A 20,204-nucleotide genomic window follows, 5' to 3' on the forward strand; every position below is an offset into this window, starting at 1 on the left:
GGGCACCCGCTCCAGGCGAGAAGATGGGGGGAAAAACAGGCCTGGGAAAGGGCCTGCTCAGCGCCGCTTAACCAGGCGCCAGAGGGCAGAGAGGGTGGCTGGGTCCCTCCCTGCCTTCGGTGCTCCTTCCTCCAGGTGTTCGTTCGGGGGACTGCCAGCAAGCACTGGGCAGCCTGCAGACACCAAACCTGGGCCAGCGGAGAGCTGGGCTCACCGGCCACCCTGCAGAGCCCACCGAGGAACCAGAACACAGGCCAGCCTTCATGTTCGCGGTAAATGACATACGTGAGGAAGTTAATCACAGAGCTCTGGGTTTACCGGCAGCAAAGTCTGCAATGCTGTGAGAGGATGAGAGGTAACGCTCTGGGCAGGCACTGCTTTTCCTGCATCATGGGATGGCTAAGCCATTGTGTACCCAGCAGAGCTTTATACAGTCGGGAACTCACCGAGGGGTCAAGCAAACTAGTTCAGAACCTCAGCCTTTGGCTTTCTGTTGCCTCCTGTCCTGTAACAGAGGTCAAGTGGTTCTCCCTGTTATGAGGCAAGGGTTGTAGTTCAGGTTTCATTTTTTGCCTGTACCTACTTAAGGCAAAACTCAGAACCAGAAGACACTGCCCAAAGGTCTTCTTCCTCCATACTGTCGCCCTTTTCATGGTTGAAGGAAAAGTCCTTCATCTTCTGAGGACAAAAGTAGAAGCTCTGACCTCAGTCTTTAACCTGACCTGAATTGTTCCCAGTTCTTTGCGCAACACCTGGTGTTTTCTGCGGAGGGATATTCCCCAGCAGGCAACCTACATTCACCTTCTCCTCTGATCCTCCAATAAGACACTGCTCTGGGCATGAAGTACCTCTCCCTACCCCTGCTGGATTCTCCCCTCTTCCCTTCCTCTCCTGGTAGACCTCCCCAGTCCCTACTGATCCTACAAAAGACACTTCTGGCTGCAGCTGTACCTGGGCGGAGTGGGATAAAAGCATAGATGTAGAATGAACCTGTGCTGTGATAGCAGTCGGGGCCTGTCCAGACATGACAGCTTCCCTGCCCCTTCCCAGCGGAGTGCTCTCAGGAGGGCGGGGAGAGCTCTGTAGCACCTAAGTGGAAAAACTGGCTGGGCTGTGCAAGGAGAGGGGATTGCTGGAGAAGGGCAAGGATCTTGCGCTTCTACCTTCACCAGCAGCCCAAGTGAAATGAGCAGGAAGCAGTGGGGATTCATAGGGGCACCAGATCATTGTAGTAGAACAAAGCAGAGAGGCAGGGCACCCTGCTGACCCTGAGAGCAGTGCATGGAATCTTTTTTCTGTATGCCTTAGCCTTGTGCCACACCGCTCTGACAAGAGCAGAGATGTGCTGTCTTTTACCTTCCTTCCTGCAGTAATACATATCCCCTGAAACATCACACATATCCTCTCCCCCGACAAACACACAAAGTTGCCCTAAGAAGCTGGATCTTGTCCCCTCTGTGGCAACGGGAGAGCCCTGCACTGCTTGCTCCAACAACCCTGGCTTGCTCTGTGGCTCAAGTACCCCAGTGACTCCTATGCTTGCTAATTGGTCTTCCTCAGAAATGAGCCAGGCACCAACAGTATTGTGCAATGTGCTTTACAGTTTCCCATGGCAGAAGAGCCATCCCAGTCCAAGCAGAAGGGGACACAGAGGAGAAACTTGCCTCCCTCCGGCTCTCAGCTTTCTAGTCACGGGACAAATAGACTGTTCCATGTGTCTGACCCGTCTGCCCTGAGAGAACAAGGCTGCCATTTAAGGGTTGGGAACCAGTTGTTGAGTGAGTCAGTGTCAATCACACAGTTACAGCTCGCAGAAACTAGCTGCAGAGCTGAAGGCTCCTGGATGAAGCCCAAGAGGGAGTGGAGAGGTGTGTGCAGGTCTTACACCTGACACATGAGGAGAAAAATCACAACTGGGAAAGAGAAGCTAAGGAGAGGAGAAAAGGTATAAGATACACCTGGCAGGCACAGAGGGCAGGCAAGAGAGGTAGACCACGCTAACTCCCCTGATCCCACTTTATGCTTACAGATGCTCTGATCTCTAGCTCCCTGGAACCTCTCCCATGGCCTACAGCCAGTGTCTGTCTGCATACTCACCTACGCAGCTCCCATCGACTTCCTCAAACCCCACAGTGCAAAGGCATCGGCCCATTGGTACCAGCCACTCCCCATCAGTGCTGCAGTGCATCCTAGGGGGAGAGCCCGCTTCTTCAGCCGCATACTCCACGCAGACCCCGGGCACTTCTGTCAGCCCCTCTGAACCTGCTAGCGTCTCTGGGAAACGGGCCAGGCCCCGCACTGCCTCTGGGCAAGTCTTGTAATACACTCGGACAGACACCATGGCTACGCATGCCCCAGAGTTCTGGAAGGCCAAGTAGAAGCCCCGGCGAGACAGCTTCCCAATGGGGCACACTTCTGTGTTCAGCTGCATGGCACCCGATTCGATGTCTTTGCTTGTGAAACTTCGGTCTGCTGCCACAGTGTTGAGCTAAGTGAAAGAGAAAAAGACAACAGCGTTAACATCTGAACAGGCAGCAGCAGCTGAGATACGCATGCCTCTCAAACTTCTTTTACACTAAGGCCTTTTAGAGGCTGTATGGTCAACTGCTTTTAATGCTAGTGCACTGCATGCTTTCTTTGCATGTGGAAGAAGTGTTAACAGCAGGGTCAGCATGCTTTCTTGCCTCTATACTTTCCACCATCTCCTTTCAACTCCTTTGCAGTCGTTCACTGGTCTTACACAGTACCTTATCTTCTGAGTCTCTGATCTGAGAGGTCTTTAGGAACCGCCCCAAAGGAGCAAATCTCTCTTCTGTGAGATTTTTCTTTGTTTGCAAATTGTATGCAGTAAAATCACAACTGTGCTTAGAGTTGTGTTTTTAAATTGACCAGTGAATCACAGCCACCTCTTTCTAGGGTATACTTGGTGCAGATCAGATCATCTACTACAAGGTGCTTCTCCGACAGTGCTCAATGTATTTCAGCGCTGTAGACACTTGGGTGAAAAATGCTCCCACGCTCTTACATTCCCACAAAGGATGAGAGTGAGAGATGCTTTCAATGCCTGGGAAAATGGGAAAGGCCTCCATGACATCATGTGATCTGGAAAAGCTGAACGGGGGTGGCCTTCCTTCCCAGAGAGCATGATGGTGGGGTAGCCCTTCTTCTCGGAGAGAGAGCCTGATAACTGATCTTCTCTACTGCAGGCCCCTCCCCATTACATGACACCACCTGCTCTGTGTAGCTGGATGGCAGATGAAAGGATCTGCACAGCAGCCGCATCTGGCAGTGGGATCCCAAGGCAGCTTTAGGAGTTGCAGAGGTATCGCGCAAATTCACCTGGTAGGTCCCAAGCTGCAGGGGAGGTGGAAGAGCACTGGGGAGGCAGGGGAATCCCTTACCAGAGTCCTGCTCTGCCTGTGGTGGCCTTTACCGTTCTTTGTTTTCATCACATTGCTTAAACTGCAGATGAAAGGGCATTCAAATAATTTAGGTCTGTGGCTTCTTTTAGGACAGAACCGGGTTATTGTTATTTTTGTAAAGCTCCTTTACAAAAAATCTGAGGTTCCCTGTTCTGCAATTTAAATGTTTCCATGGCAAGAGGGCGCTATGTTGGGGGAAGCAGCACTTAAAATATAGCAGTGCCAACAAGGGAGAATTGCATTATAGCAAGCCATCACCTCCAGTTTTAGACAACAAAAACCCTGTATCTCGTAACAATCAGAGTAAATGATCAGGAGCACAGAGACTTGAACTGGATTCTGTTCTTCCCTTGGTCTAAACTTGCTTTGTTACCTAAGGCGAGTCAAATTTCTTTGGTCTCTGCTCTACTATTTCTAAAAATTGGTGTAACCATCTAGCACTGTTATAACCCTTTAGAATCCTTACCTACGTGGGGACTAGTTAAATAAGTGCTTATGCAGAATGGAGAGCTGATCTCATTTGAAACCCCCTGTGCCTCCTGTGGCAAAGACTGCTCTGAGCATCACAGAGGGCACTTAGGGCAAAGTTTATTCTAAGGACAACACTTACTATCCGTGCCCCTCCCCAGGTGCTGGTTCTCCTGGCCTCCACCAGCCAGCAAGACACACCTAGCTTAAGCTGAACGATATGACTAGTTTAAGCAGAAAGATATGACTCAGTCTATATCTCAGTCATTTCCCCCAGCACTACGAACCTTGATGAACAGTGGACGGCGGAACTGGATCCCGACATCTTGTTCAGACTCCATATAATAGAGATTGAAGGTCTCTTTGCAGGTCACCACTTCACCTTTGAAGCTCTTGCAGTCCCTGACAGTAAACTTTAGCTCCACATAAATGCGGGAGGCTGCCTCACCCCGATAAATCCAGTTGGTCCGAAGCCAGTGATCAGTGTCACCCTCGGAAAGTACACTGCAGTCCTGGTACATGTAGACTGGGGTACCATTTATCATCTGTTGCACTTCACTCCACTGCTCCCAGGTAAAAGAAAACATTGTTAGACAGATGTGAGAAACAAGTTCCGCTGCAAATATGACAAAATCTAGCCTAAAAGATCCATTCCCATATAGCATTCAGGGCTCAAAGCCTGGTTAGCTTAAAGGTCTCTTACACTGAGCAAAAGCTGCATCTGGTCTAGAGCCCCATATCAGCCTAAACTCTTTACATAGGGAGCAAAGAGGATACTGTAATTGGGATCTGCCTTGTGACAAACTGAAAGGGAACAGCAGTGCATGGACCCTTGCACATCCCCTTCATCCTACATCAGTTCCAATCTTTTTCTTTCATACACTGTCTTTTATTAAATGGAGAAAAAGGCCCACCACTCCCATGTATTGGCCACTTCTCTGCCACCATTGACATTCAAAGTGTACAGTAGGACATATCAGATCACACTATTATCTGCCCCTAAAAATAGCGCACAGCACTTAGGGGTAAGAGAAAACATGGCCTGACACAACCGGAAGGTCAGCTCCCGAAGGACTGTGCTAGAGCACGCACTCATTAATTTGGAGTTCATGCTTCTTTAAGTGTGATATTTTGCAAACTCTGATTTAACTATTAGAACTTGGTTGATTTCCCTGATTTCATACTAGGTTCTGTTTTGTCCCCAGGCATATAATGGCTGAGAGGAGGATGTGGGCCCAGCTGGTTATAAAACTTCACTGATACTATTTGTATGAATCCAATAGGGTTTGATACATATTTTAACACACACTTCTGCTGAATTTTATGTGGTTCTAGTTTTGTTTCCTCACCACAGATCAGATGCAAAATGCAAAGAATATTCACTTTTGAGTAAGTCACATATGAGAACTGAAAACTTGGAAAGTAGGGTTTTGTCCACAGGGAAAATAGCTTAATCCTTTTTCCTCCTGTGCTAAGACTGCCTTTCTCATTATGACTTAAATGTTTAATCAAATTAAATTGAAACAAGTGCCCACGTAGGTATTGGCACAAGTTTAAGCATCTTTTAAATCACACCCCAGGTTCAGATAAAATTTAAACAAGGCCTCAGTCTCTATATTGCTGTAGGGGCTTGTCAAGTCTCATGGGCTTAGCACGAGACTTACATTTCTCCAGCACCACCACCTTCTGTACTCACAGCACAACCCTGTAGCCTCTCTCATAGCTTCTCATCCCACAGACCAGGTTACTCTGATAGCAGAATACAAGAGATGGACCCTTCATCACTGAGTGCCAAAGGAGGCTCTGCTTTCATGCCATGACTTAGAGCACACCTCCTATACAGCCCCACTCTGAAAACTATCAGCGTGCTTTCTCCAAGCTAGCAAGCCCTGCTGGTAGCACAAGCTCCTATCTGGCTGATTTCAGACATTTACCTAAGTGCATACTAGCAGTCTCCTCCCAGGAATTTCTGCGGATGGTATCTATGTCTCCTTTCTTGTTTCCTTTTTCTCCGTGTAATTAATCTCCAGTGTTACCCCACCCTCTTAATCTGATCCAGCTGGCATATAACTGCACCACACAGGATTTACACTTATTTCACTTACCAGAGGTCAAAGGACTTAGGATAGCAAGAGAGAGAAATGGACTCATCAGTTCCAATTGATCAACCAGAAGGGGCAATTACTTAATCACCCTTGCACTATTTCATTGAAGAACTTCTGGAAAATGCTACATAACTGAATTTACAACACATCCTGAATTAGATTGAAATAGAAGAATAGAAGTTAGAAAGGAGAATAAGAGCAAAGAAACTGCCAGTGTTAGGACTGGCTTTTAGAAGCATTTTCCATGGGTGTTTGCCTCCACCAAGCCGATGGGAAATGCATAATTGCATTTGAAGGCCAAGAGTTAGACAAGTTTCCATTAGCAGTTTATCCTAAGGCAATGCCACAGACAAGTGTCACCAGAAAGCAATTTTTGCATGTCTCACCAAAAGATATAAGCTGTTGTGATGCATGTCCTGAATATACCATTTTCAAAACTTAAGCGATACAGGACCAAAATTTCATTTTCAATAGTGATAACTCTAGCAGAAAAATTTCCTTTAAACTCTACTGCTGGAAAAAATCCAACTGCTAACTCCTATATTTCTTAGCTCATCTCAGCCCAGCTTCTTCCAGACTGAGCTCTTCAGGGCAAAGATGCTTAGCAGTGACTATTGCACAGTTTCATATGCAGTGTGGTGCAAAGAAATAACAAGGGAGTCAGACTTGGTTTTTCTAGACTCTACTGCTGATGGGTAAAGGAAGTTAAATGAGGAAATTATTTATGCTAACAATACAGAACTATTGTTAAATATGCTTGTGACTTCTTTTCATTATTCAGTAAAGCTTTTAAATTCAAAGTAGTAGAGGAAAACTGTTACATACAACACTTAATGAAAGGGTGATGAATCCAGAAGTTGCTAAGCAACTGTCTGACATCCTCAAAGAATCTGCTGCAAAATCAAAATGTATGCCTCAGATTTTTAATGTAATGTTCTTAATGACCATGTGTGGTAAAGTCTGGCTCAATCAATATGAACTGCTTGGCTGTCCAGTTTGTCTGCCAATGACATTGAATCAACCTCCTTTGATAATACAACTTTCAACCCATTTCATTCCCAAACTGTATCCTTACTCCAGTCATCAGTTTGGCCAGAGGATGGCAAACATTCTTCTAGGAGAACTGAGGGTCAGTGGGAGTCCGACTTCCTCATTTTAGCCGTGAGTGAACTGTGATTCTACAGTGAACTGTCCTAGATAGGCACAGTGAACTGTGATGCTACAGAAAACCTTCTCATGAGATTCAGAATCATAGACTCAGGGTGGAAAGGACCCTTGGAGGTCATCTAGCAGATCACCCTGCTCCAAACAAGCTAAAGAGTTCTTAAACGGTTTAAATTTTATTCTTTAAAACTCTTTTTAAACTTGTTTACATTTAAATTCTTTTTTAAGTTTAAGTTTAAACTGTCTTTAAACGAGTCTTTAAACTTTTAAAACCTTTTAGAATTCTTAAAAAGTTGCTAAGAAAACAAAAGCCAGTACATTCAGGAGAGGGCCATAAATTAGGAGCTTGACTTTCTAAAAAGTCTAAGGATGTAACCATTGGATTTGAGAGCAAAAGGGTGTTCTGTATTTCTCAGGAAGCCATATACTAACACAGACACTTGGTTCCAGAGATTAGTTCTTGAAAGTCTTGGTCTGGTGATATAATATAGAGCAAAATAATTCCGGCACAGCAACTAAGTCTTAAGTGAAAGAATACATCAAAGCAAAAGTACTCTCTCAGTAACTTCAGAACACTGCAAGTTTGGGAAAAAAGAAGCCAACTTTCCTCCCATTGCTAGGTTGGATTAAATAGAAAGAGGGCAGTGGTGGAGACAAGCTGTCTTTATGAAGGCAGTTCAGAATGACTTGAATGACAATCTGGAAGGGTGCCAGTAGATATTTGTAGTAAACAGTATTGGTTTGGTCTGCCTTGCGAGTAAAGATCCAAAGGTAAGATAAGGTACATGCCTTTTAATATCTGCCTTGATCAACTCTCAATTGATTATACAGTTTGAAGCTCTGAAGGCTAACAAAGGCTTACTTTGCTTTTTCTATAGATGAGCCTTCTCTAGGTTAGTCTGTGTCAAGGAGCCTATCTAGGACAACCTGTGATTCCTACATCCATCTGTGGGCTACTCTTCCTATGATCTGCCATAGGGTATAAGATGGAAACAAACTGAGACAGTTCGTATGACTTCTTGAAGTTACCCTCTCAGGCTCTGCAGGCATCAATAGAGCAGTCTCTTTTGGTTTTAGTCTTTTTTATGTGGAAAAAGGCCCCAACAAACTTTTTATGATGACGAATACAAATTTGATCGTTGCTATTAAAGAGGTAGGCTACCAGTGACAGAGGCAACAGACAGTGACAGTATTGCAAATCATTAGGCTCAGAAGAGCTTCTGGCTCACAACAGTAATGCTGTCTCCATCTCCAGCTTGCCAGGGACTTACCCTGTCTCCTTTCAGATAAGAGCCTGCCTGCTGTGACCTATATTTCATTTGCCTTCACAATAGCTTTGCACAGTGGCTTCCAATCTGTGGCCTGCAGACTCTGGGAGAAAGGCATAGCGCTACTTTCCAGAGACTTACAGAAGGCAAGCATCTCACCAATAGGCTTAAAGTTACTAATTTAAGATGTGTGTCTCCACTGGAAAAGTTAGGAGTTCATATACTGAAAACCAATAACTTGTTTAACTTTGGGTTAGACAGTTGCACTAAGATGAAAAGACTGGCTGAGTTAGTACAGCCAACTACAGTGTACCTGTGCTTAGCAAGTGCATTTCTTCCCCATTTAATTTGCAACAGAATTCAGAGTACTATTTTAATCCATGGAATCTCTTCCTAAGGAAAAATTGCCAGGCCCCGAACCAGCAATCTTTCTCAGCAGCAATACATCACTGGTGTCCCAAACCTTTAACCACCTAGCAGAACACGCACTGCCGAATGGTTTCTGTTTCCTTCCCCTGGCAGCACTTTTGCCTTTGGAGTCTATTTGACTTTTGTATAGTAGCATTTGCATACTACCATAACCAAAAAAAATTTCCTGGAATAGATTCAGAGTTGAAGACAGTTGTACATTACAGGTTCGGCTGTACTGCATTCTTAGCGTAGTGGCTCAGAGGAAAGACTGTGACAATACAGTCATCTTGTTGATACCTGCCATGATAGGATGAACAGCTTCTCTTCAGCTAAAATACACTTCACAAAAACCTGTCAGTAGGTAAAGCTAGACCAGCCAGTCAAAAATAGCAGCACCACAGTGGTGTTTTGACAGTATTCCAGAATGAAGTTTCTGTGACCCTTCACTGAACGTTTCTCAATACTCTTGCAAGTTCTTTTGCTGGTGTGGAAGACAATTTAGATGATGATGATGAAAGAAGTGTGGTGACATCTAGACACTTAACTTCATGAGTCCTGTAACTTTAGATCTGAGGATGGCAAAGAGGCTGCTTTTATTTCTTTGATCTTTTGGCAATGGTCAGGAAAGTTTGATTTCATCACATCATCATGGAGTCTTTGACACAACTGAACGTACAAGTGATGTTTACTTGTCTACAGTATCTTTCTGGGTGGGATGATATATTTTTTCCCCACAATGATCCATTGATTATTTCTAGGGAGGAGCAACTGCATTATGTAATTACTTGTCCTTTAGGGCACTAGCACACAGGTCTCCATCCAACCTATCTCCTTCCAATTTAACTTGTACTCAGGTTCTTACGGGAAGATAAGGTGCTAATGTGAGCCACAGAGCTCCTGCACATTGATTACAAAACCTGTTTATCAAACTCTGGTTCTGCTGTCTGCTCATTCTCCTTACTGTCTGGCCACATTAAGGTCTTGTATGAAAACAGTTCTGGTCACAACAGATGCTATTAGGTAAGGGATAATGATACTGTAGTCCAACATTTCACCTAGGTATTTTGGAAAACTTGTTTCATATATACCTATTTTGCTAAGACCCTCTAACAATACCAGTAACTACAAAAAGGACAGGAGTGGAAAATCAGATGGTGCATCTTAAAGAGTTCAGAGTTCTTGGCTAAAGTCGTATTACCAGTAAAGCAAATGTTAGCTCTCAAGTTATTTTTGCATTACATTGTACATTGCACAGGATCCATTGTAAATGGAAGAGATATTTTTTTTCAAGGCAAAGGGCTTTGTATGGTGTGAGTTATGGTTTTGTATGTTGTGTCAAATATACTTCCAGTATTTACAGAGAACCTGGGAAATTATTCTGATGGCAATGGGCAACACTTGCTCTGTTTGCATAGGTTCCTTTTAAAGATGAGTGACAGATCAGGTGGAATCCCACACAGGAATGGGGTAATTGTGCCTTTTCTTTGGGATGATCAAACCTGCCTGGAGAAAAGAAGCTGCAGGAGATGGCAGCATGAAACTCACAGTGAGGAGCTGGCAGGCTCCAGGCCAAGCACAGAGAAGCCAGGAACTAGGCCTTAGAAGCAACAGAAATAACGTTCCAAGAAATCAGAGGGAATACGCACATTTTTCTGCAACTCTGCCTCTGAGATGCTAAGAATAGTGCTTCAAAGTATAGGTCCATCCAGAAGGACACAGCAGACAACAAAAGATATAAAGCCTTTCCTTTCTAACCTGCCTGCCTGCAAACTCACCAGTATTTTGGCTGGTATTATAATAAAAGTTATTTTGTTTTTTTTACTTTAAATAGCCTGTTAGTCTTCTCCAAGGCCCTTGCTATAGGCAGACTCATCTCAAAGCTCCATCTGACTTGTGGTGCTTTTGTGTTGACGTGAGGAAGTTCAGTGAACCTTGTCCACTCTCATTCAACAGCTATAAAAGGGTGAATCAGCTTCCTGAAGCTGCTAGGCAACAGTGCTGTCATCCCTGTAGTGCCTGAGCAGCCGTGGTGTTGCATGTCATGGGTGTACAGCATCTTCGCATTGGCTCAGTCTTTTCTGCCCTCCAGGTCACAACGCTGAGTTCACTAGCTGAGATTGCTACTTGGATCTGTGGCAGTGAATTCATCCTCAGCTACCTGGCTGGCAGCTCGTGCAATCTGGCCTGCAGTACAGTTATTAATTTACACTTCCTCTCATCTCACTTTTTTACTTCCCTCTCTTACCCCTCTGTGTAAAATAAAGTATATCTGGATATGCGTAACATTTTTTTTTTTTACTTCTCTCCCAAATCCATGCAAAATAACTAATTTTCACTTAACAGAATATCATCAAGTACCTCCACCAGTCTGCATATCAACAGCAGCAGGACATATCAAGATATGACTGTGAAGCCAGAGCTGTTCCTATTTCCAGTTAGTTGTTGATTTTACTAGGCATTTGTCGCTTATTTCTGTACAGATCCTGTTCCCTTGAAAGAGCTAATCCCCTATCCCTAATACTTAAATTGAGAGCAGGCTGAGGTATATACTGCTACTCTATTCCAAGTTCAGAGGTGATGACATCCCTTTGAGTTAGATCTTAAAGGACATGCATTGTCAACAGTTGTGGGAAAAGATGCACACAATAGCATTTCTGACGGTTATTTTTCACACCGCCTTCGGGTGCTACAAAAAGATGACTGGCTGAGACTCATTCCAGGTAAGACTATCTGAGTAAGATACCAAGAAGTCTGATTAAGTGAACTGCCCAGGTTTAATGAAATAGGAGTGCTGCACTGGAATCACTTGCAGGTTGAGGTCTGTGTGGCCCACAACACAATTTCCTTCATGATGAATAGAATAGAATAGAATAGAATAGAATAGAATAGAATAGAATATTTCTGTTGGAAGGGACCTACAACGATCATCTAGTCCAACTGCCTGACCAATTCAGGGCTGACCAAGTTAAACCATGTTATTAAGGACATTGTCTAAATGCCTCTTAAACACCAGCGTAGGGTATCAATCACCTCTCTAGGAAGCCTGTTCCAGTGTTTGACAACCATCTAGGTAAAGAAGTCGAGTTGCAGCTTTGAACCATTCCCACGCTTCCTATCACTGGATCCCAGGGAGAAGAGATCAACACCTCCCAATCCACTTCACCTCCTCAGGAAGCTATAGAGAACAATAAGGTCGCCCCTCAGCTTCCTTTTTTCCAAACTAAACAAGCCCAGAGTCCTTGACAGCTCCTCATAGGCCATTCCCTTCAGCCCTTTCACCACCTTTGTTGCCCTTCTCTGGATGCATTCAAGGACCTTCCCATCCTTAAATTGTGGGGCCCAGAACTGCACACAACACTCCAGGTGAGGTCGCACCAACACTAAATACAGCAGGATGATCATCTCTTTTGACCGGCTGGTGATGCTGTGTTTGATGCACCTCAGGATGTGGTTTGCCCTCTTGGCTGCCAGCGCACGCCGCTGACTCCTCTTGAGCCTGCTGCCCACTAGCACCCCCAGGTCCCTTTCTGCAGGGCTGCTCTTCAGCCACTCCTCTCCCAATTTATACTTGTGCCCGGCGTTGCTCCATCCCAGGTGCAGAATCCAGCATTTGGACTTGTTAAATTCCATCCCGTTAATCATAGCCCAATGCTCCAATCTATCTTGATCCCTCTGGAAGGCCCCTTGTCCCTCAAGAGAGTCAACAGCACCTCCCAGTTTGGTACCATCAGCAAACTTGCTAATGGTGCATTCACCTCCTGCGACCAGGCCTATCTGTCTGAGCAGATGTGGTGGAAACAGAAACCAGCCATCAGCTGTTATTAAAATCTAGGACCTCTTAGTCCAGTGGAACAGTATCTCGCCTTGCTAGAACCTGAAGGCATGTAAACATTATCGTGTGGTCAGCGATATCAAAGTTGCTGACAGGTCACAGGTACTTGGTGTAGTCTATTACCTAAAGAAAATAATTGAGCACCGCAGAATTTGTACTATGCCTGGGATTTAATAGAAAAATAACAGCATAAAAAAAAAAAAAAAAACCAAAACTGAGCACTGGGTTACTCAAATTGCATTCACATAGCTTTGGCAGCTGCTCTGTTCACAATCAGACCTCCTGTGAAACATGGAGTGCACAACTGCACAAGCAGTGTTTTTGGAGCCACAATAGTTGCAGTTAGTGGCTATTTATGAATATCCTCTGGGATGTGTTAGGTCAGTGGGACTAAATGCAGATCTTTAGTCCTGTGTGAAGGTATATTTTGGAACAGTTGAGCACATCAGGTGTCATGCACACTGGGAGACCTGGTAGAAAATTTGAAACTCACAGCAACGCTTTGAAGTATGTGTGGAAGCATGCAAGGGTATCAAATAGGCAGAAAAAATTATGTCCTCCATCTCACCATGCATAGGAGATTGAGAACAATAGCCATGTAGAAAGGAAACTAAGAAAATCACCTGGAAGCTTTAATAATACTATGATCCATGCAGGAATATCATTTGGGAAAAACAAGCTCCATAAACCAGCTACCAGTTGAGAACTGAACATTGCTGAACCTTTAGCATGTAATAAATATGACACAGTTTGGCAATTAGTGGCAGCAGCAGAGTTCATGTGATTTTTGAAATAACAGATGATATCCAATTTAAAAACAAAGTTACTGTGAGAAAGGACTCTTCTCCAAGCAAAGGCAGCTTTAGAACTGGTGAAAACATGCTCCCCCAAAAAAACTACTAGCTAAAAAAGAATAAAGTGTGTTAAATTATAATCCATTCAACAGCATAGAGACAGAAAGTCATATTGCGAGGCCCAATATGCAGCATTCGACAGTTCAAAGGGCTTAGAACTTAAATAGTCACATATAATCATGAAAGTATGACTGGATTATGCAAATACTATTCCCACACACACAAAGGAAATTGGACATGGTGGACAAAAGGAAAATTTCAAGATAGGCCCACAAGCTAGGGGTGAAATAATCACAGCAACTAAAGAAAAATACTGGATTGCCCAATACATTGCTCCACAGACTGATTCAGAAAATCCATAGGAATAGATATTACAGAGTTCAAAACATTACATCAGGTAAAACTGGAAGGACCTTTTGTGCCTGGGCTAAAAATGCAAGCTCAGAATGCTAATGAACAAACAATGCAAAACTGTCACGTAACCACAGAAAGATTTAGGTGGGGAAGGGACCTTTGGGTCTCTAATGCCCTGCTCACAGCAAGGCTAACTTCAAAGCCAGGTTAGGTTGATCAGGGCCTTTCTATTAAAAGAAAAATGGAAGAGGATAACATGACTCCTCATCACCATCTGTTCAAAGCTGATGCAATTATATGTGGAAGCAAAATAGAGATAACTAACTTTTTATAATGTTATTTTACAGGCTGCCAAGAAGCAACGCTACTATGCCTGGTAACTGAATTTGTTGGTGATAGGATTTGAGAAGTCCTTTTATGGAAAGTTTCAGTGATTTTTTAAATCAGAGGAAGTAGCCAGGCTATTTGTGCAGAATGGGGAGCCTTAAAGATATATCAGAGGAAGTAAATTCCAGACTCCTGACACCTTCAAAGTGATCATCATTCGCTCTCTAATATTTGTTAAAAGACAGGAATCTACCATGACTACTGAAATACACCTCCCCATGCCCAACTGGTATTGCTATCTCAAAAGTTCAAAGACAAAAAAAATTACCAAGGATTTTGTTAGATGATGGGAGGGTGGGGGTGGTAAGGAAGATAAGAAAGTGATTATAGGAACTACAATCTGCATTTTTAAGGGCCTAGTGTGGTGGGTTGACCCTGGCTGGATGCCAGGTGCCCACCAAAGCCACTCTATCACTCCCCCTCCTCAGATGGAGAGGGGAGAGAAAATATAACGAAAGGCTCATGGGTCGAGATAAGGACAGGGAGAGATCACTCACTAATAACCATCACGGGCAAAACAGACTCAACTTGGGGAAATTAGTTTAATTTTTTACCAATCAAATCAGAGTAGTATAATGAGAAATAAAACCAAATCTTAAAACACCTTCCCCCCACCCCTCCCTTCTTTCTGGGCTCAGCTTCACTCCCAAATTCTCTACCTCCTCCCCCTGAGCGGTCCAGGGGGACAGGGAATGGGGGTTGTGGTCAGTTCATCACACATAGTCTCTGCCACTACTTCCTCCTCAGGGGGAGGACTCCTTACACCTTTTCCCTTTTCCAGCATGGGGTCCCTCCCACAGGAGACAGTCCTCCATTAACTTCTCCAGCCTGAGTCCTTCCCACAGGCTGCAGTTCTTCACGAACTGCTCCAGCATGGGTCCCTTCCAAGGGGTGCAGTTCTTCAGGAACAGACTGCTCCAGCGTGGGTCTCACATGGGGTCACAGGTCTTGCCAGCGAACCTGCTCCAGCATTGGCTCCTCTCTCCACAGGTCCTGCCAGGAGCCTGCTCCAGCGCAGGCTTCCCACAGCATCACAGTCTCCTTCAGGCATCCACCTGCTCTGGCATGAGCTACTCAATGGACTGTAGGTGGATATCTGCCCCACCATTAACCTCCATCGACTGCAGGGGGACAGCCTGCCTCATCATGGTCTTCACCACAGGCTGTAGGGCAATCTCTGCTCTGGCAGCTGGAGCACCTCCTCCTCCTCCTTCTTCACTGACCTTGGTGTCTGCAGAGTTTTTTCTCTCACATACTATCCTCTCTCCAATTGCCATGGTTGCACAGCAACTTTTCCCTCTTCTTAAATATGTTATCCCAGAGGCACTACCACCATCACTGATGGGCTTTGCCGTGGCCAGCAGCAGGTCCACCTTGGAGCCAGCTGGCGTTGGCTGTCAGACATAGGGGAAACTTCTAGCACCTTCTCACAGAAGCCACCACTGACCCTCCCCCCACCTCCGGCTACCAAAACTTTGCCATGCAAAACCAATACACCTAGTTTCCAATAGCAGACTAAAATGAATGAAACCCTTTCTAAGCAGGTACTACAAAGCAAGCTAGCACAACCCTTTTAGCAAACAAACTTCTACAGACACTTTAATAATTAAAGTACAGACACTTTCACTTAAAGAATATCTTTAAGCTTAGGCAAGATTTCACTGCCAGTTAATGTACTCTAGAAGTGCAGAAGAATGACCCATGCTGTCCAAAACTGACAGGTATACAGCTCGGTGTTCTTAGGCTGAGCATGTGTTAACAGAAGCATTGTCTACACTGGATACAGACCATGTCTGACCATGAAACAAGCACACATGGCAATCCACTTCACCCATTGTCATTGGCTAAAAGTGGGGTGAAAACAAACGTGTAATTCTGCCTCCACAGAATTATCCAATCTCTTCTGGACTATGCCTCTGAGACCTTGTCCATATAAAGCATGAAAATTCCTCACAGCAAATTCCTCCTTTGTGTGATAAGCATATTGACACAAATCCAGCTCACAGATGAGAGATCTCTGGCATCTGAGGTTAGGTACAAGTAGCATTGTTACATGAAATATACCCTTCAAATCTGTATGCAATACAGCTCAGATGTTTGCAGCCTGTTACTAATCAAGCTAGTCAGACTATTCAGTATTAATCTTAGTTCTTTTGTGTCAAAAAAATGTTCTGAATTAAACTCAGTTCTCTTTCAAACATGTTTCCTTCTTCGTTTTGGAAGAATCATTTCAGAAACAGTTATTCAAAGTTCTGATTCCAAGAGAATCACCCATTGTTCCGTTTTTGCTTGTGGCAATTTGTCAGCCTTCCACCTAACAGTTATTGGGAAATGACGTAATTAGACAAACCCCTGCAAGAGTTGCTCATCGGAAGTCAATGAATCTATTCTTCATCCTCTGTGAGTTTATCAGTCATCGGTATTCTGATCTATTAGTTTAGATTGCTCTCAGCCATGTTTTCCATCATCTTCTACAATTCCCAGTTACAACTGCTGTATTTTAAATATACATATTTTAAAAAGCAGATGTGGCACAAGCAGCTGCTGTGAACCCACTGTGCAAAAATCAGATGTTCTGTAACACAGGTTTTATCTTCTTTCTATCAGATTATGTTTAGAATGCACTGTTCAGTGGTTTTTCCCAATCTCTTCAAGAGGCAGACTTCATCCTGAACATGCCTGCAGCCTAGTATTGGGTTAAAATTACCACACAGACAGTTGATGGGGACAACAAAGGGAACAATGGGCAAAACATGATCTACATGTATGTCTCACCAGGGCATCTGTTTTGAGTAGGGTATTATAATAATAATAATAATAATAATAATAATAATAACCAAACCAGCTGTACGAATGCATCCAATGCTGTTATGCCAGTACAGGAGAACCTCACCGTCTGGCTCCAGTTCACCCAGCAAGACTACCAGGAGTAGGAGGAGGCTGGGGTGAATTTAAACCAGCCACAGTGCATTACGGAGGAAAGTTATGAAAATGAGTTAGGAACAGGCTGAACCCAGGTCTACTTTATAAGCAGCAAGGGTAAAGACTCCTTCTCTATAGCAGAGCTTGGGGCTTGCTATTAAGATATGAGCATGAATGAGGCACTGGGACTATATATTAACATACATCCTTCTAACTATTGTAGCGTAGTTCCTGAATCCCCTTCTCTTTGTGCCTTCCTTCCACCACTCCCATAGTCCTGCTGTTACAAAGGAAACCATCTTTGACAATGTAGGTTGTGACGCTAGACGGACTGCTCAACTGTACTCCATAGAAAATAGCTGTACTTGGACAAAAAGAGCTGAGACCTCAGCTGTCTTTTGGGGTCCAATTTTGCAGTGGATTCAGGAGTAGAATTTGAAGCGCTTCCATCAACTCAATTTGACATTCATGAAACAAATGGAAATGCTTCTCTCATTATCAGCTGTTTGGGCCAAACACAGCATTAGGGCTGGGTGTAAGGTCCTAGAACCTTGCAGCCCACCCAGTAGGCCAGACTGCTGCCCCATGAGTTAACAGTTATTTCTTCAGTCAGCTGCTGTGTTAAAAAATGTGTGACCGAATCATTCAGTTCAGTACTCAAGAGGAAAAAAAAGACAGAACAACCCCGAACAGACAAAGATTCTAAATTCTTAAGAGACTTCGACACGGAAATACTTCTGCCATGGCTATTTGCCCAGAAATGGAGACATGAGATGTATTTGCAACGTGTTAGGGTGAAAAACTGGGTGATGATTTGACTTTTTCCTTTTCTCCCTTAAGTTTTATTACTTCATGGAAAAAATGTATTTCAAGGACGTGTTTAATCACTGAGAGCTATTGGAAGTCAACAGGCATCAGAAGAGCTACGGAAAGTCAGTGAGGCATTAGACCTCAAACAGCTGGCTGGCAGGTGAAGCTGCAGAGGTGAAAGGGCTGCAAGGGAGAGAGACTTACAAAGCATACAATGTCCAGGAGAGGGTGGAGGTGCAGAAGCCCGATTTTGGGAGGCAGGGTGAAATTTCAACTCAGATTATGTTTTTCTGTCATTTAGTACTCCCAGTGGCTCCCTTTCCTTAAGTATGTGTACTCACCCCTACTTCTGGAGGGTCTGGAAGCCAGCCCAGTTCACCCTGTGCAGTGCTTGTGTCAAGCAGATCCACTGAAAACCAGAAGGGGGAAAAAAAAATACATAATTAGTGACCCAACTCATACCATGGAATGGCTTCATCCTTGATCTGTCACAGAAGACAAAGCCTGCACTTGCTCTTTCAGCCCACAGTCCCATATCCTGTGTGACCTTTTACCTTCAAAAAGCATGGCTAGAGGAAGGATGGGAAGATACAAGACACTGCAGCTGGTCAGCAGTTAAAAGGTTTTCCTCATATAAAAGAACCCCTTTGCTTCCACCCTCCACTCAAGTAACACACACAACCCCCCAAAACAATGCAACCCCGACAAATTTTTGTTTCCTAAAGCTGCCCCAAAATGGCAGCAGGATGCTGAAGCCTATTGAAATGGGAACCCAGCATTAGCAGCTGAACACCTCTTTGCTTGGAACAGGAAGGCAGCAGACAAAATGAATGAAGAGGCAGGCGATCAAACAAATTACCAACACAAAAGATCAATCGGTGTCGCCTAGAGGTACTGTTCAGTACTTGAAACACAGTGGGAAACTACAGAGGCAGTGTGAAGTTGTCAAAGGGACTTTCCACCTTCACAGTACCCAAGAGCCATGAGAGCATCAGTTGCTCAGGCTGCTGGGCCCTCTCCCTCCAACCCAGGCTGCCCACCATCTGACGATGGCCTGGAAATCGTTTCACTCTCTCCCCCCATCACGATTGTTTTGGCCGTGACAGCAAGAGAATAATGGCTTCCAATGCACAGCGTTGCCACCTCTTGCAGAATTGCCATGCACGGCTGTGTTAAGCCTGGGCTCCTGGAGTCATGTGACAAAGGAGAAATTCAGTGGTACATTCGTTTTTAGCCCTCAAAGAAACTTGAAAATGTGATCAGAGTTTGCCCTCAAGTCTTGACCGGAAGAGAAATTAAAAATGTATCACTTAGTAGGCAAAGAGGGAGAAGGGAGAGGAGTTGGAATAAGTCGTACTGCTGGATGTGCAGCTTCGTGCCTGCCGGTGCGTCTGCCGGTGCTGCCAGGACAGACTGCTGGTTTCGGTGCACCTATGGCAGCCCCACTTTGGGAACATAGGAAACAGGAAAAATTCCTTAGATTCCCTTTTAGATTCCTGTGGGTGTATTCAGAGGGGTCATTTCTAAACATCTCAGAAAATAATTTGGGGGTGAAAGACAGGAGGGGGGAAATATTTAAATGGTATTTAAATAGCCAGATTTCCTCCCCCTCATCTGACTGCTTTACAAATACTGCCTGCCAACTACAAGTAATAGAGTGTAAAGTGCAGATCAGCAAGAATCCTGTGGAATGAGGAAGCAGGCTGTGGGCCCAGAATCGGAGATAAGAGGGATTGCACTGCTGTTTTCACCTCTGAAACACCCTTTCAGGATTGGGAGAAGGGAAAAGCAGGAATCCGGGTTTTGCAAGTTGGCGGTGTTCACAGCATGGTCATATGGCAAAACCTTCCTAGTCACAGACTCCCTGTCCAGACAAGGCTCCTCACTCACTTCTCTTCTGCTCTTAGTCTCTCTATTTGAGATACTATTCTTGTGTTGTTGGCTCCAAAAACTCCCAGGGTGAGGTAGCCTGTCCTTCCAGAACCGTCACCCAGATAATATCTATCCCACTCTTCAGGCCTGAAGCAGTGATGTGGAAGTGAGAGGGGCTGAACAGCAAGTTCTAGCCCAGCAAGAGAAAAGGAACTCGGCAGTGGCCAGGATGGGAACCTTGCCGAGCCCGTGTGCCATGCCACTGCACCGCCAGCAGCGGCTCCTTCCGCTGCCAAGCAGCCACTGGGGGGGGGGGAGTCCCCCCCGGAAAAGGG

General features: G+C 44.7%; 1 protein-coding gene across 1 annotated transcript in view; it reads right to left on the reverse strand.

The window, feature by feature from the left end:
* The window catches only part of EPHA1 (EPH receptor A1), a 37,734-nt gene that overhangs the window by 15,957 nt on the left and 1,573 nt on the right, over positions 1 to 20,204 (reverse strand). The window contains exons 2-4 of the mRNA XM_009892335.1: positions 18,339 to 18,406; positions 4,178 to 4,453; positions 2,098 to 2,488 (exon numbers count right to left, since the gene is read on the reverse strand). Coding sequence (XP_009890637.1) covers positions 2,098 to 2,488; positions 4,178 to 4,453; positions 18,339 to 18,406 — 735 coding nt within the window. The remainder of the gene's footprint in view (positions 1 to 2,097; positions 2,489 to 4,177; positions 4,454 to 18,338; positions 18,407 to 20,204) is intronic.

This window comes from Charadrius vociferus, unplaced genomic scaffold, assembly GCF_000708025.1.
Source record: "Charadrius vociferus isolate BGI_N301 unplaced genomic scaffold, ASM70802v2 scaffold301, whole genome shotgun sequence".
In the NCBI taxonomy this organism is placed as follows: Eukaryota; Metazoa; Chordata; class Aves; order Charadriiformes; family Charadriidae; genus Charadrius; species Charadrius vociferus.